This window comes from Sphaerodactylus townsendi, linkage group LG05 (assembly GCF_021028975.2).
Source record: "Sphaerodactylus townsendi isolate TG3544 linkage group LG05, MPM_Stown_v2.3, whole genome shotgun sequence".
Lineage (NCBI taxonomy): Eukaryota > Metazoa > Chordata > Lepidosauria > Squamata > Sphaerodactylidae > Sphaerodactylus > Sphaerodactylus townsendi.
Genome location: NC_059429.1, coordinates 22580987 through 22607931, shown reverse-complemented (window position 1 = coordinate 22607931; position 26945 = coordinate 22580987). Strand labels below are relative to the sequence as shown.

The window sequence follows — 26945 nt, the reverse complement described above, 5'->3', positions numbered from 1 at the left end:
TCTCTAAGTGTGTGGGTTTGTGTGTTACGAGCTGTCAAGTTGCTACCAACTTACAGTGACCCAACAAATTAATGACCTCCAAAATGGCCTATCATTAACAGTCTTGCTCTGAAGTTTTGCAACCTGAAGACTGTGCCTTCTTTTGTTGAACCAATCCATTTCACGGTGTGTCTGCTTCTTTTCCTACTGCCTTTAACTTTTCCTAGAATTCTTGTCTTTTCTGGTGAATCTTCTCATATATAACAGCCTTGGTTACACAAATGAGGCTTGATTTGATCTAGAACCCACACATTTGTCTTTTCGTCTTGTCTGAGGCATCCGTAAAAACTCTTCTTCAACCCCACATTTTAAAGGAATAATTTCTTCCCCTCTCAGCTTTCTTTTGGTCCACCTTTCATATCCATACCTAGTAACAGGGAATACAGTGGTATGAATTATCTCGATATTAGTCTCCCACAACACTTACTCACACTTGAACATCTTTTTCTAGTACTCTACTATTCTATAAGTAGGACTATATTTATATATTTTCTATAAACACTGGGTACTGCCTGATGTGCTGTGCTGTCTCTTAAGGAAGACATACCCTGGGAAGCATATGTTAAGATGTGAAGCTAGCTTCTTCTGAGTGAGACCCTATGACAGTGATAGCAAATCTTTTCGAGACTGAGTGCCCAAATTGCAACCCAAAACCCACTTATTAATCGCAAAGTGCCAACATGATAATTTAACCTGAATACTGAATTTTTAGTTTAGGAAAAACGGTTGGCTCCGAGGCGTGTGTTACTTAGGAGTAAGCTTGGTGGTAGTCGGTGGCTTTGCTTTGAAGCAACCGTGCAACTCTTCCAACGGGTGACTCACGACCCTAGGAGGGTTTACTCTGAAGCAGGCCCTATTACTAGCAATTGAGCTTACTCCCAGGGAAAGGATCACACTTTAGTTCTTCGCATGAAAATCAGTGGGGTTTCACAGCGCTTAACAGGGTTACCTACACTGCTTCCCCAAAACTAGGTCTTAGGTTTAATGCTAATAATTGAGCCCAGCAGCCCAGGCCAGCCTAGATGTGTGTGTGTGTGGGGGGGGGGTGCAACTCTGTTTGCACGTGCCCACAGAGAGGTGCCCTCTGAGTGCCACCTCTGGCACCTGTGCCATAGGTTTGCCACCACTGCCCTATGAAGAACAGTATTCTCTAGTCCAGTGGTGGTGAACCTATGGCACTGCAGATGTTCATGAACTACAATTCCCATCAGCCCCTGCCACCACGGCTCTAGTCTGATTGGCAGCAGCTCTCTAGTGTCTTCTTTCACATCAACCACCAGTTGATGCTTTTAATTGTAGATGCTGAAGACTAAACCTGGCATCTTTTGTAAGCACAGCAGATGTCTACCACTGAGCCAAGACTCTCAAGAAACCCTAGACCACAGGATTCTTGGGATGGGTTAGAACTCTCTCAGCCCCACCCACCTCACAAGGTGTCTGTTGTGGGGAGAAGAAGGGACGGCAATCATAAGCAATATTGAGATTCAATGAAGGTAGAGAAAAGCAGAGTCTAAAAACCAACTCTTCTTCTTTAGGCAGAATTCAATTTATAAATATTGTTATGTGTGACAGTGAGTCGGATCAGGCACCTGAGTCTTGACTTGCGTCGCTGTAGTTTTCTCTCAGGTTTTTTCCGCACAAGACATTTACAACTTTTTCAGGCTGTAAATAAAATGTGTCCTCTGTGGAGTTCTGTGAATCTTCTCATATATAACAGCCTTGGTTACACAAATCAGGCTTGATTTGATCTAGAACCCACACATTTACATTGTCCTCCCCCTCCCCCCTGATTTCAGAAACATTTCCAAAACAGTTTTTCTCTGTCGTTTTTTAAAATTCTTTTCCAGCTTTTTTTTTTTTGCTGAAATGTTTCTGAGCCTGCTTGCCTACCAATGCAGACATATTTTAAACGTTTTAACTTTCCCACTGGCTGTTTTCCTCTGTGCTGCCACCCAACGTCCCCCTTGGCGCCATTTTTTTTCACATTCCTCATCTTGCTCCTTTCCCTCTTGCCTCTATTTTCACCATTTCGGGTGGGATTTTTTTTTACTGTTTTGGTTGAATCAGTGAAGCACCGATTAAACAGCTACCAAGAATCGAAGCAATGAATCAATGAAGCATCATTTCAATGAGTGAGGAAAAAATAAAATAAAAACAGGAAACTTTTGTGGCAGCCATGAAACATTTGAAGGAGGTGAGCGTGGACAAACATCATGGTAAGGGAAAGGAGAACTGAAAATTTTCTGGAAACATTCTGTGTGACTCATGCAGAGAAGGAGCTCTCCTTTGCCTTCTTCTAATATTATCCCCTTTGCTTCTCCTTTCCCCCTACTGTTCCTGAGTAGATGCACCTCCAGTTGCTGTCTGAGACCAGGAACCACCCTTGGTCAGAACCCTTTGATCCAATAACCACACCACACTCCTGGCTGGGGTAAATTATTTGGTCATAGCCACTGCTTATTATGCAATCAGAAGCGTGAGGTGCAGCATGGGATTTTGATCTGATCTGGGTTGCTACCACGGAGCTCCAGTGGGCGGGCGGCCTTTTACTGGAGCTTCGCCCTGCTGTGATGCTTAGCTAGACGGTCGGCCTCTTGCTATAGCATTCCTTACCAACAAAGGGGGGGTATAGCTCCCTAGCTCCCCTGGCCCTTTCAGATCAATACCCATATGCCAAACCACGAATGGCTATGACAAAGAAACATGCATTAACAAATCCCAAGCTCTATTGGGGGAGGTGGGCAGGCAAGCCACTGGCCGGCCTGAGCACATGGCTAGCACAAAGGTCGGCCCAGCCTTTTATAGGCTCTGGCTGGCCTCTTTTCAGTGACATCGCAGGGTGAGCGTCACGATGCCTGCCTGCCCTACCAGGGCATGTCTAGGAGCCCCCTTCTGCCCTTACCCGGGCTGAAGCTGGGGACACCTTCCTGCCTGTCCCGGGCAGCAACTACAGCCGTGCTGATTCACGGCCGCTCTTTGCTGCAGCTATACCCCACCCCCAAGGAAAAGTAAAGCAGAGAAATAAAAAAACAACAGGGCAGAGGCAGATTCAGGGAGTTGATTGGGAGAGCATCCAAAACACCACAAGCAGAGGACTGTACAATCGGAGAAGAAGCTGGGAAAAAGAAGCTGTCAAAAATTTTTCTTTGTACGGACACTGGCTGTGAGATTCTAGCATCAAGCAGTAGCAGTGAAAATCCACTGGCTGCGGATATATTTAATGTTCTCCAGAACTGCTGCTCAATACGAAACTGTTTTTTGTTGTATTTGAATTCTTTTCATTGTGCTCTTGCTCAGAAATCCTAATTAACGGCATTGTTTTGGTTTGGAGTGTATGAAACCAGTCCTTAAACTTTCCCTGCAGCCTTCAGCGTGATTGCTCTTCACTGCTTAGCCTCAAACCCTCCCCCTCCCCCTCCCAAAACTTGTATTCCTTTCACTTATTGACACTTACGAAGAGGCCAGCAAAGCTAAGACTTGTCACTCACCAGCCTCCAGGCCATCTTGTTGGTCTCCAGGCCGTCTTATTTCTGCTAAACTCTCAGGGGTGATCTTTGTGGCTTGTTTACTGTCTTACGAGACTGGCTGTTTCAGGGAGCATGTGCCCCCTAGTTTGAAGAACATTAATCCCGAGAAGTTGTCACTTATTACCTGGGGAAAGACTCCTACCTTCAGAGGGCTGTCTCCACGCTAGATTGATCATGCCCCGAGGGGAGATTAAATTGATGCCATGAAGAAAAGTAGCAATTCTCAAGCGCAATGTCTTGACTAGTTTAAAAGCCTGGGATGTAATTATATAGAGCGGCAAAATGGACTGGCGCATCGAAGTGTTGACTTGAGCAGTGGGAAGGATTCTTCACAGCCTTGCCCCGTAATCAAGTGGACCTGCTGTACAGAGCTGTTTTTGTGACGGACAACTTTAGGAGTCCATTTTAATAATTTCTCTGCACGTTATCTTGGGTAAGAGGCAAAAGGATAATTTTGCTCACTTTATATTAGTACCCTGTTTCCCCGAATATAAGACATCCCCTGAAAATAAGACGTAGTAGAGGTTTTGCTGAAGTGCGAAATATAAGGCATCCCCCAAAAGTAAGACGTAGCAAAGTTTTTGTTTGGAAGCATGCCCGACGAACAGAACACAGAAAAATAAGATATCCCCTGAAAATAAGACATAGCGCATCTTTGGGAGCAAAAATAAATATAAGACACTGTCTTATTTTCGGGGAAACACGGTAGCAGCAATGCGGTTGACATTGATATTCTCTAGGGATGGAATGCAAACTTTGGTGGCTTTTAATTTCTACCCCCTTCCTAGATTAGCATTGTGGCCCAAGAGTTCTCCTCTGGCTTACATCGTAATTCAATTCAATAGAGAGCTGCTCCCTCCCTCTTTCCCTGAACTCTGCCCACTTGGCTGCAGCACTGGTAGGCATGCAGAACCAAGATTCTCTCTATATACCTGTCTCTACACCTGCACCTTGATTCTTATTTTGGCAACATCTGTTAGGATCCGAAATGCTCCTGGCATCTACATTTCCCAGGGCTTCTGGTTGTTCAAATGCTGCCGAATCACTGCTCAAAGCACTGGTAGACAGAGGCGTAGCTCCAAGGGGCGGGGACGGGGTGTGCATGACACACTGGACACGTACCTCTGTGGGGGTGTGGCGAGGGTGTGGCAGGACGGGGGTGGAGGACGCATCAGCGCACCAGGCTCTTTTCTCCCTTGCTATGTAGGGAAAGAGACACACAGAGATAAAGATTCCTCTCTCTTTCCTTATGAGGGCTGCCAATTGTCAGACAAGTTAAGTAGGATGGGGAAGATTGTGGATGCAGAGAAGAGGATGGTAGGAGAGATGTATTACTGTGATCTAAGTTTGGTGTGATTGGAGTATGGAGGGCCTTACCAGATTGTCAGGCCCTTTGCTCCCAGCTCCAGGCCCCCTCCTCCACTGTCCACCACATCAGGAGCAAAAATAGGGAGTGGGGAGCAATGTTGTGATGTCACTTCCAGTCTTGTCCAGAAGTGAGGCCATGACACTCTGGAAATCACCCAGATCTCTATGATTTTTACAAACCATTTGACTACTCATTTTTGCTACACCCCACTGAGGTGAAAGGCTGGCTGGGTCCTCCGAACTGCCCATAAGACCACATGGGATCTATTAACTTTTGCACAACTGCAGTGTGCCAACTTTTACCCCACCGTTATATAATTCTGGAGCCAAAGCCATTTTTTAGAGATGGGTTACACATCACCTTGCCACTCTTGACAAACAAATTCAGTGAGCTTGTCGCAAGTATGAAAGGCCACATCATTTCCACTGCTATTCAAGAAGACTAATTTGAGTTGTCGGGATCACACTGTGATCTTTTTAATTTGCTCCGCTACTTTTTGGGGGGCCGACATTCATGAATGTTCCACACCTGCTGAAATGAGTGTTTGGCTCCACGCCCTTTCCAACAAGCCCCATTAACCCCTTTTTTACCTACCTATTGAATTTGCACAGGTGTAATGTACCATCTGCTCCAAATGTTATAATTAACTTCACCGAGAGAAGCACTTAGAAACAGCCATATTTTGTGGATCTTGCGTCCATACCGTGTTTCCCCAAAAATAAGCCCTACCCTGAAAATAAGACCTATCATGATTTTTCTGGATTTTTGGAGGATGCTTAAAATATAAGCCCAACTCCAAAAATAAGCCCTACTGGTAGTTACAGTTCAGGATGGTGTGATCCAGCAGGGTGCTCCCTGCCAATGAGGATTCAGCTTGCATCACACGTGACGGGGAAGCAACAGGGCTGCCGAGAGCCCGCCTTAATGAATTGTGAAGGTACCATATTTCCCCTAAAATAAGCCCTACCATGAAAATAAGCCCTAATGCATCTTTTGGTGCAAAAATTAATATAAGAACCTGTCTTATTTTTGGGGAAACACGGTAGCAAATCCCATTTCCAAATCTTTCCCCCTCTTTGGTTTTCTTTTTTTAAAAAATGTACCAGCAATAAATAGTGCTCAGTACTGAAATAAAAACCCATAAACTCACCATAAACTCAGCATGACCTGGTTGACAAATACAGTCAAAAGGAAGCACCAGAGAGTTCAGATGGTAGAGTGGACCACACCACTTCAGACTGCAGGGGGAGGATTACGTTGTCAAAGTTCCCCTAAATACTTTCTTTGTAAGTGGAAAACCAGCACAGCATAAGAAAGACGAGAATATGCTTACATTTCTGTTTGCAGGGTGTTTTTATGTACAGCAAAGTTGAAGCGATCCTTCCTCTTGCACTCTGAATTGGTATAGTCCATTCCATCACCTCAGAAATTTGCTGTATCTTTCATGACCAAGTAGGCCAAGCAGGGGTTGCACATGTGTATTTATTGTGCCCTATATTAAATTCCTTACTTCCTGCTAGAAATTCACCCTGATCAATAACATCTCCAAACTGGTCTTATTTAAAAGACCTTTTCCAAGTATGTAATCCCACATCTCTTCAACCCCTGATTTGAGACACGGGGGAATCTACTTCAATTCTCTTGTGGCCTTTTTTGGTATAAACTTTAAAAGGATGTCAGATAGAAGCGACTCTAGAGAAATTCTGTAGATGTCTACTTTTCTTGCAGTTTGAAGCACATTTGGAGGTTCCTCGTGGGATGAAAAGTTTATGCACCTTGAAGGGAAATAAAAAGATGAGGAAATGTTTCCCGGCCAGTTTTCAAATTACCTACTGTAAATCAGAAATTGTACTCAAATCACTAGGAAAGTTAGCAGGGCAGGAGAGTTATTATGTAATTCAGTTACCAAAAGTCTGATATTAATAGCTGGATCAGGTATATGTGTATGCGACTAGTGAAGTATAAACAAAAGAATGAAAGTCTTTACCCCAAGGGGTTTACAATCAAAGGCAATAGACAAGTGATGTGTGAACTGTGTGAATTAAAACCAGTAAAGGAAAACCAGGGTTGGAATAAAGTTTTGTCCTGCTCGCCAATTAAAATCATCACCACAACCCCTGCTAACAATGACCTCACTTTCAAAAGTAAGGTGAGTGGCAGCTTAGGGCAGGGCATTTTCAGTGGTGGCTCCCCGCTGTGGAATGCCCTCCTCCTTGATGCCTGAATAGTGCTTGTTGTAATGGCTTTTAGGCATAGGGTTATTGGCTTTTAGGTACATCTCTCTTCATCAAGGCTGTTAGATCATTTTTGTCCATTTTTGATGTTTTAGCCCACTTTCTACAGCTGGAAAAAAATGTTACTGATGCATTTCTTGTTGATTACTGTTTTATTGCTGAGCATTTTATTGTTGAAATTTTATTAATATTTGTGCAATTTTTGTGTTGTTTTGATTGTTTTACTTTTGTTATTAGCCAGCTTTGGTAACATTTCTTGGAAGGCCGGATAGAAATGTTTTATATAATAAGAGAGAGGCAGCTTCCCTTCACCGACTCAAAATGTCTCCCCCTTCAACTGCTTGCTCACTGTTAGGAGGCAATATCTAGGCTTCCATTTTTTCTTCCAACCAAAAGAAAATCAGTTTGAGATGGGCAGTTCTGAATGGGGAAATGATTCTGAGTAGGAGGCAAAAGTATTGAGGAGCCCCTTCTCCCACTGTTTCTCTGCTAAGCCCTTGAAAGTTGCATTTAATTTTAAGAAATCCGCAGGGGAAGCTGTTTAGCCATCTTTTGTGTATTATCTGGTTGGACTTTAAATTTTGACAGTGGGGGGAGATGGCAGAGAAGAAAGGAAAGACATGAGTAATAAAGAATTTTGTGAGCAGGGGCTGAATTATAAGTCAGCAGAAGGTAGGCCACCCACTAGGACTGTGGTGGCGAACCTTTGGCACTCCAGATGTTATGGACTACAATTCCCATCAGCCTCTGCCAGCATGGCTAATTGGCCATGCTGGCAGGGGCTGATGGGAATTGTAGTCCATAACATCTGGAGTGCCAAAGGTTCGCCACCACTGCACTAGGGCTACCAAACTCCAGGTGGGGCTTGGATATCTCTCAGAATTACAACTGATCTCCAGACTAAAAAAATCAGATCCCTGGAGAAAATGACAGTTTTGGAGAGTGAACTGTATGGCATCATGCCAAGTCTCTTCCATCCCCAAACGCTGTTTTTCTTGGGCTTCACTCTCCAGAATTTCCAGGAATTTCCCAATGTTGACTTGGTACCCTATGCGCACAGATATCAGACCACTGCTATCATAGTAATCGAGACTTATACAGTGTGCCATAAGCACACAAAAAATGTGTCTGCCTCTCCAACTGGCAGTCTGTCATATTAGAATATTTGTGAGGTCTATCACAGGGGGAATATGTATAATTTTTACAAATCTTTTCATTAAACTAATTTAATTTTCAAAATATTTATGTTGCTCAAATGGGATCCTGAGATAATTAGGTGGGATAGAACCCCCCTTTAAAATAATTGGACTAGTCTTACCAGGTCTTCTGCTGTTGTGAGAGACTTAGGCCCCTTCCGCACATGCAGAATAATGCACTTTCAGTCCACTTTCACAATTGTTTGCGAGTGGATTTTGCTGTTTCACACAGTAAAATCCAGCTGCAAAGTGCATTGAAGTGCATTGTTCTGCATGTGCAGAAGGGGCCTTACCGCTGTTCATCCATTGCCAAATGGGATGGGGAAGAGTTGACATGCCAGTGACACAACATCCCTTCCATTGAAAATCCAGAAGTGATGTCACCGTGTCAGCACCCTCCCCAAACCATTGAGTTTTTAAGGGGGGAGGGGACCTAGAATGACATCACTTCTGCATTTTCACCAGTGTGCTGTTGGGACAACTTCATTCCCACATCCCGACTCCCCTTCCCCACCCACCAGTTGCCAACCAATGCCTGGCAATACTTGTTGAAGGCAATGCGGGGCCCACGCTGAATTCCTCACCTGATTGTGAGTAGCCCTGTTCTCATGTTACTGTAAGCATGCATACATCCTGTGTGTGTACTTGCACATTTCTGTTTGTAAGAACAAGCTAAGGCATGTTCACTTTAGAAATGCAGCTGGAGACCATACTAGATAAACATGCTGAGCTGTAAGTCCATTGAATGCCACATGAGATTTACTCAATACATGTATAAAGAGGAATCAAGTTTACCCTCCACGGATAGTATGTGCTTTCTCTGTAACTTGTAAACAACGTCCCTGTTACCAGTTCTTAGTCATGATCTTGGTTAGGGAGGAGGATGGAGTGATTATCCCAACGGTCTCACCAAAAGGGTAGGTACAACTAAAGTCATGTTGTCCCTATTCTAGCATCCACATGTTGCAGTAGTTCCGGACAAAGAGTGTGTTCTTCCCAGGCACATGCTCACACATTTACAAATTTCAACTTTGCCAGATGAGGCTCCCAAATCCACAGCAGAAATACGTTATGCAAACCGTGTTCTGCATATATGCGCAATTTGTGTTCCACTTCAAAGATTCAGATTGTCAAAGGATTTGAACTTTCTGAACGGGGTTGAGAAGAGAGAAAGAATCAGAGAAAGGAAAAACACCAAAGACCGGCCTTAAGTCTTTATTTAAAGATGACCTGGTTTTGATCAGAAATAGATCAGCTGGGAGCCAGTTCGACTGCAAATGGTTATGTCTGAACCTAGAACTGAAGGGCATGGCCTAGAACCTGTATCCTGCAAAGCAGTGGATGGAAGATGTTGCTCTGATAACTGAACAAAGGCAGGAGATGAGGCGTCTAGTATTTATGCCAAGCTTGGCCAGTCCAGAATCTTCATACCACCTGCCAACAGTGGAGAAAGACATTGCACAATCCCATTCCATTCTCTGCCTGTGGTGGGTTCTGAAGCTTGTGCGTGCTTAATTCATAATAGCTCAGCAGGCTAGTTCTGGCCCAGGCCGCTGAGGTTTCTGGTTCAAGCCTCCAAGCTACTGAGGATTTGGGACTTTTATGGAGCTTTTGATTCCTGATCTGAATGCACGAGTGGCTGGATCACATTGCATTGGAAAATGTGAGTCCCCCAGCACCGGCATGTATATTTTAATTGCAGCTCAGATTTAAGGATGCTAAGTTTAGACCGAGCAATGGCTGTTGACTCACTGTGGAGTGTAAGGTGCACCAATTCCGGCTGTCAGGTGCCTGGTGTGCGTAACGCCTCCTCCTGCAGGCAGGGAGGCAGGCATATGTGCAGTTACCCGAGAGCTATCTATAGTAACTTTCTCTTCTTCTTTGCTTCCAGCATCCTTGCCACAGCAGGGACACATTTCAACACCCATGTGGACCTGCGGACTCTGCGGGCAGTGCGAGTGCTCAGACCCTTGAAGCTTGTCTCAGGCATTCCTAGTAAGCATCTGGTTTCTCCTCCTCACCTTCTTGTCCCCCTTTCTGCCTCCTTGGAAAGCAGTGCATGGTCCTCTTTCTGGGTCACCACTTTGTTGGACACTGTGGGTGTAAAATATGGGGCGGTCACAATGTGGAGCGATCACAAATCACAGTGCCCAGGTCTCCAGAGCCAGCGTGGTGAAGTGATTAACAGCAACAGACTCTGATTTGGACAACTGGGCTTGATTCCCAACTCCTCCACACGAGCAGCAGACTCTTGTTTGGTGAACTGGATTTGTTTCCCCGCTCTTCCATGTGAAGCCCACTGGTGACCTTGGAGCAGTCGTTCTCTCAGCCCCATCTACCTCACATGATTGTGGGGAGGGCAACAGAAGTAGTTGTAAGCAGTGGTGGGATCCAGGAATTTCAGTAACAGGTTCCCTCGCCAGCCCCTCCTCAGCAAAGGGGGCAGAGGCGTACCTAGGCAAACCTGAGCCCTGGGCAAAATCTGAGTTGGATGCCCCCCCATGGGCAGCCACCCCACCACAACCCCCCAAAAATTTTTTGCACCAGGTCATTTCTAAATCATCATCACATTATAGAGAATGCCCCAACTCACAAATCTGAGCACAGCAATGGTGAAACACACAGGTTCTTTGATACAGACTGGTGAGATAAAAGGTACGAAAGGCTGAGAATCAATGAATTGCAGTACCTGAAAGGGATTAACCCAGTTCAGGGAGTTACATTATTAGTCGCAATTGCTATATGGAACCTTCAAGTTCAAAGGCAGTATGCCTCTAGGGGAGGCGAGGGCGTGGAGATGGAAAAGTGGACCCAATTAGTAACCCCCTCTCGGCACACACAAATAATTAGCAACCCACTCTCGGGAACTGGTGAGAACCTGCTGGTGTAAAATATGGGGCGGTCACAATGTGGAGCGATCACAAATCACAGTGCCCAGGTCTCCAGAGCCAGCGTGGTGAAGTGATTAACAGCAACAGACTCTGATTTGGACAACTGGGCTTGATTCCCAACTCCTCCACACGATTGGGCTTGATTCCCAACTCCTCCCACATTTTACACCTCTGGTTGTAAGCTGCTTTGAGAGTCCTTGCAGTAGAGAAAAGCAGGGTATAAATCCAGCTCTTCTTTTTCCTCAGAGTCTGGGACAAGGGCACAAACTGGCAGGCTATGGGGGAGTCTATGGGATAATGTACAGCCTGTTGGATTAGGGTGGCATGTGCAGTAGGTCAGAGTGTAGAACCAGGCTGGGCCTAGTGCTGCCTCAGAGGTGACTCCGATAGTTTGAAAATGAAGGAATTATCAAAAACTATTCAGCAAGCAGAGAATCCCTTGGGCCTTTGCCCTTCAGCTTGAGATTTCATTCCTGCAGACCATGAGGCCTGGTTTACAGAGGTAGAAGAATGAAGTGGTAAGAGTCTGATGTGGGGGAATGGGCGGTACTACTTCAAACTGTGGGGCAGGGGTGGCCAACCTATGGTGCTCCAGATGTTCATGGACTACAATTCCCATCAGCCCCTGCCAGCACGGTCATGCTGGCAGTGGCTGATGGGAACTGTAGTCCATGAACATCTGGGGCACCATAGGTAGGCCACCTCTACTGTGGGGGAGAAAGGGTCAAATTCTTTCTCTCACATAAACTGAAAGATTCTATTCTAGCCTTTTGTATGCTGTGCTAGTTTTTTGATGACAGGGAATTATTAAAATAGGGGAACTTTGAACAATCCCTCTGAAGTAATATGCTCCATCCTACCAGCTCAGTGCTCTGCCATCTCATGCCCACTTCATTCTTCTGCATGTATAGATCATGTTTCAAAGTATGTTTTTTCTGTCGTTATAGAAAGACTGTCTACCTTCCACCTCTATTTGAATAACTCATTTACAGGTCTACAGAACTTTCTCAGCCTGTGCCTGCTCTTGCGCTGGTCATGCGTAGTTGAGGAGAAATGTTAAATGGCTATTACCTTTGATTAATTCCTGAGTCCTGCCAGAAACTTTGCCTTGCACCTGTCATAGACTGCAAGAGCAGGGACATGGGAGGCGATGGACAGCAGAGGCATAGCTGGGCCAAACTGTGCCCAGTGTGCAGTCTATATTTTCCACCACCCCCAAGGCCCCCCCCCCCGCGGTGCCCCCTTCCCCCCTTCCCACACTTACCTTAGTTCCTTTCCTTTTCCTAGAACTTTTTCATGCTGAAAAAAAGGCCTATTTACAGTTCAGGCTTAAAAATGGCCTGATGGGAACTATACTTCCCAGGAGACCTTGTGAGCCACAAGGTCTCCTGGGAACTGTAGTTCCTCAGGCCGTTTTTAGCCTGTACTGTGAACAGGCCTTTTTTTCAGTCTGAAAAAGTTCTAGGAAAAGGAAAGGAACTAAGGTAAGTGTGGGAAGGGGGTGGGGGGTGCTGCAAGGGGGTGCTGCGGGGGGAAGGGGGAGGGGTCTGGGTGATTTTCCACCCCCAGGCGCACACCCAGTGCACGGCGCACCTCCCATCCCCTTGTAGCTCTGCCACTGTCGGGCAGCAATGCTATCCCATCCCTTCATAGTTTCCAATGAATCCTAGAGCATCACCACGACACAGTGATGTCACTTCTGGGGAAAACCCACAGCATCACAGCATTGCCAAACATTGATTTTTCACACCAGTTTTTTTTCTCTCTGTGGCCCTGCTGAGCAGCGGCAGAAGTCAGGGGCTGTCAGTGAAAGATTTGGGAGCCTTAACTACAGCACAACCATTATTTTTTTTTACATTGTGACAGACCAGGCCTCGGAATGAAACTGAAACTCTGAAACTCCAAGTCGCTCTTAGACTTAACTCAGTTATTTACTGAGTACTGACAATCAGAGTGGTGTATTTCCTGCCCATGGAATGGAAAGACTTTCACCACACTTCCTCTTATTGGAGGAAAGAGGAGAGTTGCACTAGTAGTACAAGACAGAGGGGTCATTTTCTTCTTGCGAATCCTCTTCTTTCCAGTGCCCCAGCCAGCAGAGCTATTCCTCCATGTGGGTCTTGTAACTTCAGAAATGACCTTTTTGAAGGTGAGAAGGGGCTACAGGAGAGGAGAGGAACATGGAAAAACTACATTCTAGGGGTGCGTCCTTGGAAACAAGCCAGAGAGTCTTGTAACTCAGTGGAATCCAGTTGGAACAGATAACAGGTGAACTGTAGTCTTCTGTCGATCTCCTGAGCTCTCAACCTAACGATACAAAGGGTCAGCATGCAAAATGGAATTAATTTACAAGAGTGCTAGGTTATCCCTTGATAAGTGATCACCTTAATTTGCCCATCATTCATTTAGGGCAGAGGGCAGAACACTCTGGGAAACCTATTCTTAAACCTGTTCTCTCTCTTTTTCTTTCCAACTTGTGTCTGACGAAGCCAGATTTGACTCTTGAAAGCTTGTGCCTTGAAACTCCTGTTGATCTCTAGAGTGCTACAGGACTCAAATCTAACTGTTTTACTGCAGACCAACTTGGCTACCCTCTGAACTTATGTTCTTAAAGAAGTTGAACTTGTAGTCATGAGAAACTACTTTGATCTTTCAAAACAGAACTAAACTAATCGTGCTGCAGATGGTGTCTCTTCCATACATAGCCATTCTTCCTGCAAAGGATAACGTGATAGCTGTAAATTTTGCGCTGTCATAAACTAAGATGAAACAAGAGTAGTTAAATTGCTACCCAAAGTACACATATAATGCCTCAGAAAGAAAATAGCTAGCATTTAGGCTGAGTTGAAACTGCTCATTTAATTTTAGTTTTGCTTCAGCTTGAAGCACCTGCATTTCTGAATGCTGAGTGCACCTCTCCAAAAACAAATAAATGAGTTTAATTTTTGCTTTAAAGGGGTTGTGGGGCCACCCGAGCAAGCCTTGAAGAGAGTCACCGCTGAGGGAAGCTACACTTGGTCATTTGGATCATATTTAGTTACTGTGGGGGCTGCTCAGTGCATGAATAACTTTTGTCTTTGGAGCAATTATCGTTTGTGATTTACACTGGGACATAGTCAGATTTCCCAACAGATTTTCTTTAATTGTCTCCATCTCTGTGGACTTCCAGAAAGTAAAGTGGCTTGCCTTCATATTCCTTCTCTTCTTTTTCCTCCCCAACCTCCCTTACTGTATCAGAAGATTGTTCTGTTCACTAGATCCATCAATGGTACTTCTGTTTCATTGTACTCTCCCTCTTTCTCTTTGTTCCCAGGTTTACAGATTGTGCTTAAATCCATTATGAAGGCAATGGTGCCTCTTCTCCAGATAGGACTCCTTCTCTTCTTTGCTATCTTGATGTTTGCCATTATTGGTCTGGAGTTCTACAGTGGAAAACTACACCGGGCTTGCTATGTGAACAATTCAGGTACAGAACATTCTTTATCCCCTTCCGCAGAGGTGTAGCAAGGGGGGAAAGCACCTGGTGCACTGGCGCGTCCTCTGCCCCCACCACGCCATGCCCCTGCCATGCCATGCTCCCACCACGCCCTCGCCATGCCCCCACAGGGGCGCGCACCCAGTGTGTCACACACACCCAGTCCCCTTGCAGCTACGCCTCTGCCCTTCCCTCTTCTGCCTTATTCTAGCCAGGAGGCACAACTGAAACAGTTGCAAAGATCAATATCAACTCTGACTGGGGAGGAGCTGGCCATATTGTGAAACTATGACATCACCCAGGTCTATCTCATGATGTCATCGTGCCTTGCCCCATGAATCCTTGGGTTTAGGATGATGGGAAATTGGCCACAGTTAGGGACCACACCAGCAAGATGAAGATCAGTAATACATTTCATCGGTAAATTGCAGGCTTCTGCATCCTAAATTTGCCTCAGGATTGTGCGGAAGGGCTTTAACCCTTCAACCTCCAGTCAGTTTCACTATTCAAAAACATGGGTCAGTGCTCTGTTAGCATTTTGAAAGAAAAGACCTCTTGGGTGCAGGCAACTCTTAGCAGTTTGTCTAAGATCTGCCACCCATTTCTTGAATTTCTGCTCTGTAGCCCCCCAATTGCTCTTAACAGTGCTGAGATGGCCATTCTGAGGCAATGATTCCAGTGATGCCCGCTGAATCCCCCAATTTGTTAGTTGGGCGGAAGACTTTGCCATGTGGCTCCCAGTCCATATGTTGTGCACCCTTATTTTAGTCCCTAGCGTCCCATTCACAAAATAGGATAAGGGGATTGTTTGAGTTTTGTCATGAACTTAACTATATCGTGATAAAAAAAAATTTAAAGGACCGGTCTCAAGTACCTGACTTTCCCATCTTTCTCAAGTATATACTGTGAGACTACTGTTGAAAATCAAATCAATGCCAGATTGTATCTGTGGGATTTCTTCTGAAGGATGAAGTTATATATTTCTGGGGCTGGGGCCAGTTAAGGGGAATAATAGTTGAAATGCAGCACACAGATACAAAAACATAAATGCACTTCTGAATACTCACATCGCACAGGAACTTGCCCCCCACATTCTAGCATCACTTTTGAATGTGAGCAAGAAACTGAGTCCTGAAGGCACCGTGCAGATGGACACACATGGACATATGATGCTGCCTTACACTAAGTGAGACCCTTGGTCCATAAGAGTCAGTACTGTCTACTCAGGTTGGCACCAGTCCAAGGTCTCAGGTGGAGGTCATCCCCTTCACCTACTTACAACCTGCTCCTTTTAATTGGAGATGCTATGGATTGAGTCTGGGGTGTTATTCATGCCAAGGAGTGTTCTACCACTGAGCTGTGGCCCTTCCCCTAATGATGGACAGAGTCATGGAGCAGACCATTTCCAGCCTCAAAGGCTGCCATTTCTGCAGGGAAAATAAATAGGCTGCAGCTTCAGGATTGTTTGAACAAGTGCTGTACCTGGTCATTCAACTGATATGTTTGGGCCACACTTTAACCGAATTTCTGAATATGTCCCTATACTGTCAACGGCTGTTGAACCCAGTGGCAAAAAAAAATTAGGCTTTGTGTTTGGGGACACCATTTCACTGGGGTCAAACCTTGATGTCTGTATGGGGTGGGTGGGGGTGGGGTGGGGGGAAGAGTAATCACTCTCCCTTGAGAAGGACTCTAGGGAGGGATTGGAGTATGCATTTGTGAGCGCTAGAGCATCACCCCAGTGCTTTGCCAGTGCTTCAGGGTCATTCCGGAAGTGATGTCATCATTCAGCAACGATGAGTGCCCCTTCCCCACCCTTTTTTGTTTCCACCTGCTAACCCAATGAACATCGCCAGGTATAGGCAACAGTTATCAGGAAGTAGCAGGCATTTGGTTTGCCTGGTTCTCCCTGTCCCATTGTTGGAATTATGGGGGACATGCTGGTTTTGAAATGATGCACAGATGTGCAACAGGCAGCTCTGTCCTAGGGCGGGATTTCTGCACTTCAGAGAATCTCTCGGATTCTTTGCTTTAGATCACAGGTGTCAAACTCGCGGCCCTCCAGATGTTATGGACTACAGTTTCCATCATCCCCTGCCAGCATGGTGCTGTCAGGGGATGATGGGAACTGTAGTCCATAACATCTGGAGGGCCACGAGTTTGACCCCTATGCTTTAGATGGTGATGATGGTGCTGAGACTACTTGGCTTGTCATTCAAATTTGAGAATTAAGAGGGGTAGCTGATTTATGCTTTCAAATCAGAAGGTTTAACACATCGTCTAAATAGGCTGTTAGGAGAAGCCCTCCTAACGGTTCCATTATGGTATAGAGAGATAGGCTAGTTTTTAGGTTATCTGATTCACTTGGCATTTTTTAAAATACTACAGATTGGTACTAAAAGTCCATCCTTGTATTGAATCTTTGCCCTAAGGCAATGTTTTTGAACATCCGTCTTCAGAGAACTTAAAAGCTAAGAAATCTTTGAGCCTCTGGCCAAGAAACTTAGTGTGTTGCAGAGGATCCTGGGACATATTTGGAGGCGCAGCACAAACTCCTGTAGACCGCCAACAAGGCCTGTTGGCCTCATTCTTGTCCTGCATCAACTGAGAGTGTGCCGTAGAACATGCTCATCACTTCCTTGTGGTTCTATAATTTTGTGTTTTGCAATGATGGATCAGTAACACAGAACAAGCTGTGTTTTTAGGAAGCTTTTCTGACCTTATCCATCTTACCAGTGAGGACCTTCAATAACCTTTTCATGAATCCTGAGATTCCGTGTAACGAAACAGGAGTCTACATGTTTCTGCCTCGTTGAACCCTTCTTTGTAAAATGCCAGTGTTCTTTCTCTTATCCACACTATTTGTCTCTTGGTTTTACAGGTGAATTACAAGAACTGGACCCACCTCATCCCTGTGGGGTACAGGGATGCCCTGCAGGCTATGAATGCAGGGAATGGATTGGTCCCAACGATGGGATCACCCAGTTTGACAACATCCTTTTTGCTGTCCTGACTGTCTTCCAATGTATTACCATGGAAGGATGGACTACAGTGCTGTACAATGTGAGTAGGACCTGCGAGACTTTGGGACTCGTGGCGAGGGAAAGTTGGAGGTGGAGCACGGGGTCTGTTTTGTCTGAATATGGGCACAGTTGGGGGAGGCTGCTGGCCAAGGTGATTTATTCTAATGCTGTTTTTATGCCCTGGCGTGTTTTTATTGAGCTTTTTATCGGCTTGATTTGTTTTTGCTGTTTTAGTTGTGAGCTGCCGGAGAGGCGCAGTGCAGATTCATAAACAAATCAGTAAACATGTCTGATGTGAGCCGTAGATCGAACTTGACACGAACTGTGTCCAAATAAGTCACAGCAGTTTTAGATTTCAACTTAACGGGCACTGTGAGTTTTTCTGCCTCCATTACAACATTTCGCAAGCTCATATCACATAGCTCCATATTTCAGTCTTGCTCAGTTCATGTCATCCACATCCACCTTGCAAGTTAGTTGGCTTCTGTCTCTTAAGGATTTGTGTCTGGCCCTTCCAGCGCTGCCATATTGCAAGTTCATTGTGAGCTGGATCCTAACATCATCATTGTCATTATCATTATCACTATTATTTATTAAATTTCATAAACCGCCCACCCCCGGAGGGCTCTGGGCGGTGTACAATGACAAACAATACACAATAAAATACAAGTTATAAACATCAAACATTAAAATCCCTTAAAATTACAACAACAGCATTATCACAAAAGCCCACATTAATTGGTGGCATCTGATCCTAAGGCCGGGAGGGGACCAGCAATGTCAAAAATAACAGAGAGATAAAACAAGGCAGTGCCGGAAATGGCACAAAAGTATAGCGCAGGTGCATCATTCGTCATTCCTCTAATGAAAATTATTTCTTCCATCCATTTATTTAGTTACTTTGCTTAAAGAGCAAAGGGTGATATAGTGATTAGAGTGGCCAATGAAAGTCCCCTAGCAATAAAAACTGAATATGAGTACCAAAGTCGTTCCAGTTTGTCCTGCCCAGCAGAAATTAATTTTATTCAAGAAGACTCACCTCGTACAACACGACTTAATAAGTCATCCTTGAATATATTTATGAGGCCAGTTGCTACTGTGTGTATTTTGTATTATCACAAAAAAATTTCTATCTGAACCATTTGCATTCCTAGGATGGTTTAGATGCAATTAGAATTTAATGCGAAACATGAAGTGTGAAAATAATGGCCAGTGATCTCAGTAAACAGCTTCAAAGGGAAACTTTAGTGTTAACTGGGGGTTTATATTGAGAGAGCCAGATTCAAATCCCCACTCTATCATGCAATCTGGCCGGCTGACTTCGGGCCAGTCATAAAACCTAACCTACCTCACAGGGTTATTGTCAGGATAAAACTTGGGAAGCTTGGGTCCTTACTAGGGAGAAAGGCAGAGTATGCATGAAGTGGGTAGACACCTGCCTTTCTCACCAGTGGGAATTCCAAGCAGCTTGCACTGTTCTCCTACCTTCCATTTTACCCTCACCACAACCCTGTGAGGTAGGCTAGACTGAGAGTGAGTCATTGGCCCAACGTCATCCATCAAGCTTCCTTGGCAGACTGGGAAACCTGGATCTTCCAGGGTGCAGCACTCTAACCACTGCCCCACATTGTTGTTCAAGATTTCTCCCTTCACCCCTCGTGCTGCTCCTGGAGTGCCCTGTCTGCCTAGAGCTGCATTTCAGGAACATCTTTTGGCTCTGATGGAAAGAAGGAGTGAGGTTCTGCTAACAGAAGTACCATCTGTTACCATCAATTATTGTTGAAATGCAAGGCGGAAGGGGAGGGGGCTCATCATCTAGTCATAGCCCGCCCACCCTGGGAGGAGAGGAGGGGATGGGTTTGGGAGGGGGAGAGGGGAAGGGGGCCTGTCATCTGGTTGTAGCCCACCGCCCCCCTCCCCGGGGGGAAGGGAGGGAGGGTGGCATCTGGACGAGGCCCACCCACTTTGGGAGGAAGGGTAGGGAGAGTGGAGCAATAATCAATTATTGTTGGAATGCAAACCAATATATATGATCTAGGTATTTACAGCCTCAGCTGTTATTATAGCAGCTATCCTAAAGCAGCAATTTTTGCCCTCCTATAAATCATAACTTTTGGGATCCCAGTGGCATGGTAGACTGCATCTGCACCAAATTCCAAGTGTTGTCCATCCAGGGAATGGGCCTGAATAGAGTTGTTTGCCAGTGACAGTTGAGAATTGCCTCTAGGTGACTAGGTGGGGGAAGCATTTTGTCATATTCCATAAAATGTTCCAGTCGGGACCAGGAAGGCGGCATTCCTGGATGGGAACACAGCAGGAAGCAGCAGCTGGGACTTTGATGTTCTCCTCAGAACTTAACCTTGCTGTAAGGATGCAGTGGCTGGAGGCAGCCATGAGAAGACCTTGGGAAGAGCTCAGACCTGGGAGCAGACTTGAAACATTGGCTGGGGCAGGTAAAGATACTGATTATTGTGAGGATTAATAAGAAGAGAGGCGAACTATCCTGTGGTCCTTAGAGGGATATCAGTCACCAACTAGCCAACCAGTCAGTCAGTCAGTCAGTCAGTCAGTCAGTCAAATATTTATTATAGTCAGACCAGCATCAGGTAAATGATGTAAAGGATAAAACATATTAAAACAGTAAGCATAAGTACCAAAATGGATTTTAAAAAACTTAAAAGGGGGATAGATGTAAAAAGACACTAAGGGCCTTTCCCCACTTCAAAAGTGAAAGTAGAGGGGCCCCTGCTCCGTGTTCAGCGCGCGGTTTCAAAAAGGTGTACTTCCGACCAGGATCCGAAATGACACGCACTGAGGGGTGGGAGGAGCGGCAGAATTGAGGTGACTGCGTTGTCCCTGCGTTGTCACTGCTGGTGTAGTGGGGAGTGCTGCAGGACCCCAAGCTATTTGCCCTGAGGAGCGCGCATCTAATGGTGGGTGCGGAATCGACCTAAGGCCCCTTCTGCACTTGCAGAATAATGCACTTTCAATCCACTTCCACAATTGTTTGCAAGTGGATTTTGCTATTCCGCACAGTAAAATCCAGCTGCAAAGTGGATTGAAAGTGCATTGTTCTGCAGGTGCAGAAGAGGCCTAAAATTGTTAAATTGGAGGCTATAGCTATTGAGTCACTAATAAGGAGGAGTTGGAAGAATATCAGTTATACTAGATAGCTGGATCCCTGTCTCGGATGGTCCAAGCTAGCTTGATTTTGTCAGATCTCAGAAGCTAAGCAGGGTTGGCCCTGGAAAGCACTTGGATGGGAGACCACCGAGGAGTACCATGGTTGCTATGCAGAGGAAGGCAATGACAAACTACCTCTGTTAGTCTCTTGTCTTAAAAACCCTACTAGAGTGCTATAAATCGGCTGCGACGTAATGGCATTTCACACACACACACACACACACGCAGTTGGATGTAGTGACAGCTGACTCTTATAAATCTATGGTCTGCCTCTAACTTTACTCAGCCCACTGCATACTGCTTGAGGCATCTTGCGGTCAGTGCCGATTATGAGTCTGGATCCTAATTTAAACACCAGCCTGGACCATGTGGTGAGATCCATGCAGCTCCTGTCATAATATTGGCTGAATGGGAGAGAGCGAGGCATGCAAGTTAGCAACGAAAGCACAGGCTCCCGACAACGCAAGTCTGCCTTGGGCAGGCAGACTTGGCAATTATCTAAAGTAAGGCTTCTCAGCACTTTCCCCATCCAGCCCTTCCCCTCTCCAGCCACAATAGTATGTGTGTTGAAGTGAAATAATTCCAATGTAAGTATATGACACAACTCCCTAGGAACCTGGTCACGTGACTGTGCTTCAAGGCCTGGCAGACACCCACGGGTGAGGGGGGGCAGCAAGTAGGAACATAACTGTTAATAATGGTGCTGGAGTGCAGGGCCGCTCTCCCTTTTAGGAGACAGTGGCGCAGTCCTGTGCACAAATTGGCACCTTCCCCTTTCAGCTAGGAAACAAAGGCCTTCGCTTGTTGGTTCCTGCAGCCTGTGCTGCTGTAAATAGCTGCAAATACCAACCCTCAGCACCTCGACAAGGTTACTGTAGAGAATAATTATTAGTGTTCTGTCTGTGCTTGGGAGTCAGACAGACCATGCTCCTCTCTTAACAGGGAAAAGTTATTCACGGCATTCTGCTCAAGGCTAAAGCGAAAATTAATGCCGAAAAACGAATGCGTGTAATTGTTTGTCTCTCCCTCCCCCTGTTAATATCCTTGGCCATTCCTTCTTGAAAGTAGCTTCAGGGTGGTTAACGACAATTGAAATTGGCAACAAAGCCCGATCAATGCGATCAAACCAATTACAAGAAAACAAAAACAACACATCCGAGCATAAATAACAGTTATAAAGCATAATTGCTGCAACTTATAATAAAACATGAATAGAGTCTGGAATAAAATGCACACCTCTCCAGTGGCTCACTGGAACAATACAAACAAAGGGCCAAAATATACATTACATAAACACGAGTGAAGTCTTAGATGCCCAACTGGACTGTCGGTCACATGTTGATGTGGGGACTGCGATTTAAAAGTGTATAAATTGTCCTGCATAACTGTAAACACTGTGAGGAGGAAGGCGGGTGTCCGATTTACCTCCTGTGCTGTTTTTGCCAGTGTAAATGGCCACCAGGGAGGACTGTTTGCTCCTTCTCTCCAGCTCCACATGTCCATCCTGAGGGTGGGCTTCAAAGGCCCCATAGCCACTTCCACTGGTGAAAAGAGGTGTGGGAGGGACAGTGGCGAAGCCACCAGGGGACAGAGGGGTGTGCAACGCACCGGGTGCACCGATTCTGGTCACGTGGGGTGGAAAAATCCCCCCACGGCCCCCCTTGGCGCACCCCCCCCACTTACTTTTAGCAATGGAACATCCCAGAGAAGAAGCCTGCCTGCGTTGCCTGGGCCTGGTGGGAACTACATTTCCCAGGGGCTCCTGGGAAATGTAGTTCCCACCAGGCCCAGGCAACGCAGGCAGGCTTCTTCAGCCTGCTCCTTTCCTAAACGTAAGTGGAATGAAGTGCTGCGGGGGGGGGGGCACGGGGAGCTGCCGGGGGGAGGCGGGGGGCCATGGGGAGGCGCTGCGGGGGAGGCGGGGGTGAAAAAGCCAGAGTGTGCACCGGGTGCACTCTGGCCTAGCTACGCCTCTGGGGATGCCTGAAGCCCTTCTTTCTGCTCCCTTTTTGGAGTTACATGGAGTGGCATAAAGAGATTTTTAAAGGTTAGTCTCTACCTAAACATGTGACTGTGAGTTGGGTTGGGCATGTGTGACCTGACTTATGTCACGTGTAACTTTTATATTGGCTGTTAACTCGGCCTGGATACCAAAGTTGGTATTTGTGAACATATGAGAGGAGACAGTTTTTCAGATATATGGGCCCTAGACCTCAAAGGACTTTGAAGTTAATAACTTGGAAGCAAACCGGCAGCCAATATAGAATTGGGCTACCTCATTCTGGACTGTTTTCTGGATTTTAAGGGATTTCAGGCCATTTGATTGTGCATGGATTCTTTCCCAATTGTAGTCCCACAATTAAGTTTTTGCTTATCAATGTAACTATTACTACACTTCATGCTTCAAGGGAGGCAGTTCTGATTGGAACTGAGTGGTCAGCAATGCCAACCTACATAGAGTTATATCTGAGTCCGCTGACTTTAATGGACTTGCAAGGGTATGACTCTGTTTAGGCATGGCACTCTAAATTCTGCGGAAAGAGGTAGTCAGTGAAATTCAATAGAAGGACTAGAAATGGGATAACTATTCAAAACTTCTCTGAAAGCTCTTGACCATCTGGGCGCTCAGATTATTTTCGATGCTCGTGTGTGTGTTTCGTACAAAAGTTGTCAAACTGAAGTAAAAAAATGGAAAGTAGTGTACACACATTCACGACTCCAATGTTTGTGTGCATATTGTGAGCAGCAATGGCGTAGTGGCTAAGAGCAGGTGCATTCTGATCTGGAGGAACCGGGTTTGATTCCCGGCTTTGCCACCTGAGCTGTGGAGGCTTATCTGGGGAATTCAGATTAGCCTGTACACTCCCACACACGCCAGCTGGGTGACCTTGGGCTAGTCACAGCTTTTCGGAGCTCTCTCAGCCCCACCCACCTCACAGGGTGTTTGTTGTGAGGGGGGAAGGGCAAGGAGATTGTAAACCCCTTTGAATCTCCTACAGGAGAGAAAGGGGGGATATAAATTCAAACTCTTCTTCTCTTCTTCCTTTTCACTGTTTCCTTTCCTTTTAATTTCCGCATTTCACAACAACATCCATGGAGGATGCTGTGATGAGCGCTCACATCTAGTATGGGAGATGTTAGGAAGCCAAATCCCTCTGGTGTCAATTCTCCACGTTCAGCCTTTTTAAAAAGAAAAAATGTAACTCCCATTTTTCACTCGGCAGTAGCGCCAAAGATTAACAAGGGTTAATCAGAATGCTGAATACATTTTAAACTCTACTTTGAAGATGTTTGATTTATGAGCCAAAGCAAATCAAATGTGTTTAAGATTCTTATAAATGGAGTGAATCAAAAAGATATTGGGGGGGAAATCATTGGTAGGAGGACTGCTTTGTGACATGTTAGTCATTGTTAGGACTCAGACCTTGAATCAATAAACGAACTATAGATTGTTGATCAGTAGTGATAATTTGAAGGCAACAAAGCACCCAGCTTGTTAAAGCCAGTTCTGCCGAACCTGGCTTTTGCTATCCCCTGTATCCAAAGTTGACCTCCCTTCCATTTTCCCAAAGGATGTGAGAAAGAGTTATTTCAGAGGTTAGGCACCCCAAGGTTGGGGAAAGATAGAGATAAAGCCACCAGGCCTCCTGCCCCCACAGAGCAAAAGAAACATCCAGTTTCTCATGGGACCAGAAGTGTCAGGGATAAGCCTAGTTATCTACTCAGCATGTGAAGCCATAAAATAAAGCTCAAGGAAAGAATGTCTCATTACAGCAGTGGTAACTAAGAGCAGACTGGTTACATATATCTTGTAATGATTACATTGAGGGTGCAGGGGGGGAGGAGGAGGAGGAAGAGGAGGAGGAAGAGGAAGAGGAAGAAGAAGAAGAAGAAGAAGAAGAAGAAGAAGAAGAAGAAGAAGAAGAAGAAGAAGAAGAAGAAGAAGAAGAAGAGTTGGATTTATATCTCCCCTTTTTCTCCTATAAGGAGACTCAAAGGGGTTTACAAAATCCTTTCCCTTCCCCCTCAATGCATCTCAATCTAGATACAGTCACCACACATATATTTTGTAACAATTACATTGAGCTAGGAATGCATCTCAATCAACTAGGTGTGGTCTGTGACAGTCATCTATTCTGTGCATGTAGAGATTTGTAGTTTCCTCCAGATCAATTACTGGGGTCCCAGTCTCAGGAAAGGTTAAGAGATGTCAACAACAGCTGGGCCAACTTAGACCATTTAGTCTGGCTGTTTACATGCAGAGAAGCCATTATTTAACATTCATCTGGCCCTGGTTGATCTAAGGACTGTACTTTTTTTTTTCATAGTCCTTTTCTGCGTGTTCTGCAGAAAAAGATGACAGAGGTTCATAAAGGAACTCCATAGAGAAGCTGCTGAACTACCTTGGAGTTGAAAACCTTTAGGGCTGCTGGGACATATCCCCTCTCCCTGGTGTGAAAAAACTTTACCACCGCTGAAGCAGTGTGATTACTTCCTTTTATAGCAATGTCTCTGTGTCTGGCCCATGTGGCTTTATGACCGTGGTGGCAAACCTTTGGCACTCCAGATGTTATGGACTACAATTCCCATCAGCCCCTGCCAGCACGGCCAATTTGCCATGCTGGCAGGAGCTGATGGGAATTGTAGTCCATAACATCTGGAGTGCCAAAGGTTCGCCACCACTGCTTTATGATGAAAGGTCACACCCAGGTATTTAAAGGACTTGGAGTGTTCGACCTTAACCCCATTAACAAGCCATCTAGAAGGCTTAAATACATTGGAAAAAATGACAATTTTTGATTTTTCTGGGTTTAAGGACAGGAAGTTAGATGTACAGTACTCCATAGTTTTCCTAAGGAGCCTTTTAAGACCCACTTGAGACCTAGAGATCAGTATCACACCGCCCAGAGCCCTTCGGGGATGGGGCGGTATAGAAGCCCAAACAAACAAACAAACAATCAATCAATCAATCAATCAATCAATCAATCAATCAATCAATCAATCAATATCATGTCATCAGCATAAAGTAGGAGTGGTATGGGTTTGTTTGAAAGAACTGGGCTGTGAGCGTTAACATCTGACAACACATGTACCAAATCATTAATAAATAAGTTAAATAAGACTGGGGCCAATACACAGCCTTGCTTGACACCGGTGATGACAGAGGTAATTGCTAGCCGAGGAGAAGACAGGAGTTACCGATCAAATAACAGATGCACAGGACAAAGTTTTCGGTAGTATAAAATTTGGCCACAGCTCAGTTTTCGTTGATTGCAAGCAAAGGAAGCATAGACCCAGCATAGGGGGTGGATCCTAAAGCTAGGCACCGTGCCTGCTAGACCCAGCAAACACCATTCCCTGAGCCGGGTGCTTGGGAATTGGAACAGCAAGTTGATGGGAGCCATCTGGGTGCTGGGTGCTTGATGGATCTCCCCTCACTCCCTGGTGGGTGCAGGCCCATTGGCAACCCACTGTTTGGGCATGCTGCATCACAGCCAACCCCACCCCACCCCCAGGGCCTCTTAGGGAGTCCCCCAATAATGGGTAGGCAGGCACGCAGGCTCAACCTTCTGCAAAAGTATCCATCCCCCTGCGCAACCCTCCAGGCTGTGACAAGAAGAAGAAGAAGAAGAAGAAGAAGAAGAAGAAGAAGAAGAAGAAGAAGAAGAAGAAGAAGAAGAAGAAGAAGAAGAAGAAGAAGAAGAAGAAGAAGAAGAAGAAGAAGAAGAAGAAGAAGAAGAAGAAGAAGAAGAGGAGGAGGAGGAGGAGGAGGAGGAGGAGGAGGAGGAGGAGGAGGAGGAGGAGGAGGAGGAGTTTGGATTTATATCCCCTCTTTCTCTCCTGCAGGAGACTCAAAGGGGCTTACAATCTCCTTGCCCTTCCCCCCTCACAACAAACACCCTGTGAGGTGGGTGGGGCTGAGAGAGCTCCAAGAAGCTGTGACTAGCCCAAGGTCACCCAGCTGGCATGTGTGGGAGTGTACAGGCTAATCTGAATTTCCCAGATAA

General features: G+C 45.6%; 1 protein-coding gene across 1 annotated transcript in view; it reads left to right on the top strand.

Moving 5' to 3' along the window:
- CACNA1E (calcium voltage-gated channel subunit alpha1 E) overlaps positions 1 to 26945 on the top strand; it is a 485501-nt gene that overhangs the window by 176509 nt on the left and 282047 nt on the right. The window contains 3 exon segments of the mRNA XM_048497813.1: positions 10257 to 10360; positions 14570 to 14722; positions 17613 to 17794. Of these exon segments, the coding sequence (XP_048353770.1) occupies positions 10257 to 10360; positions 14570 to 14722; positions 17613 to 17794 (439 nt within the window).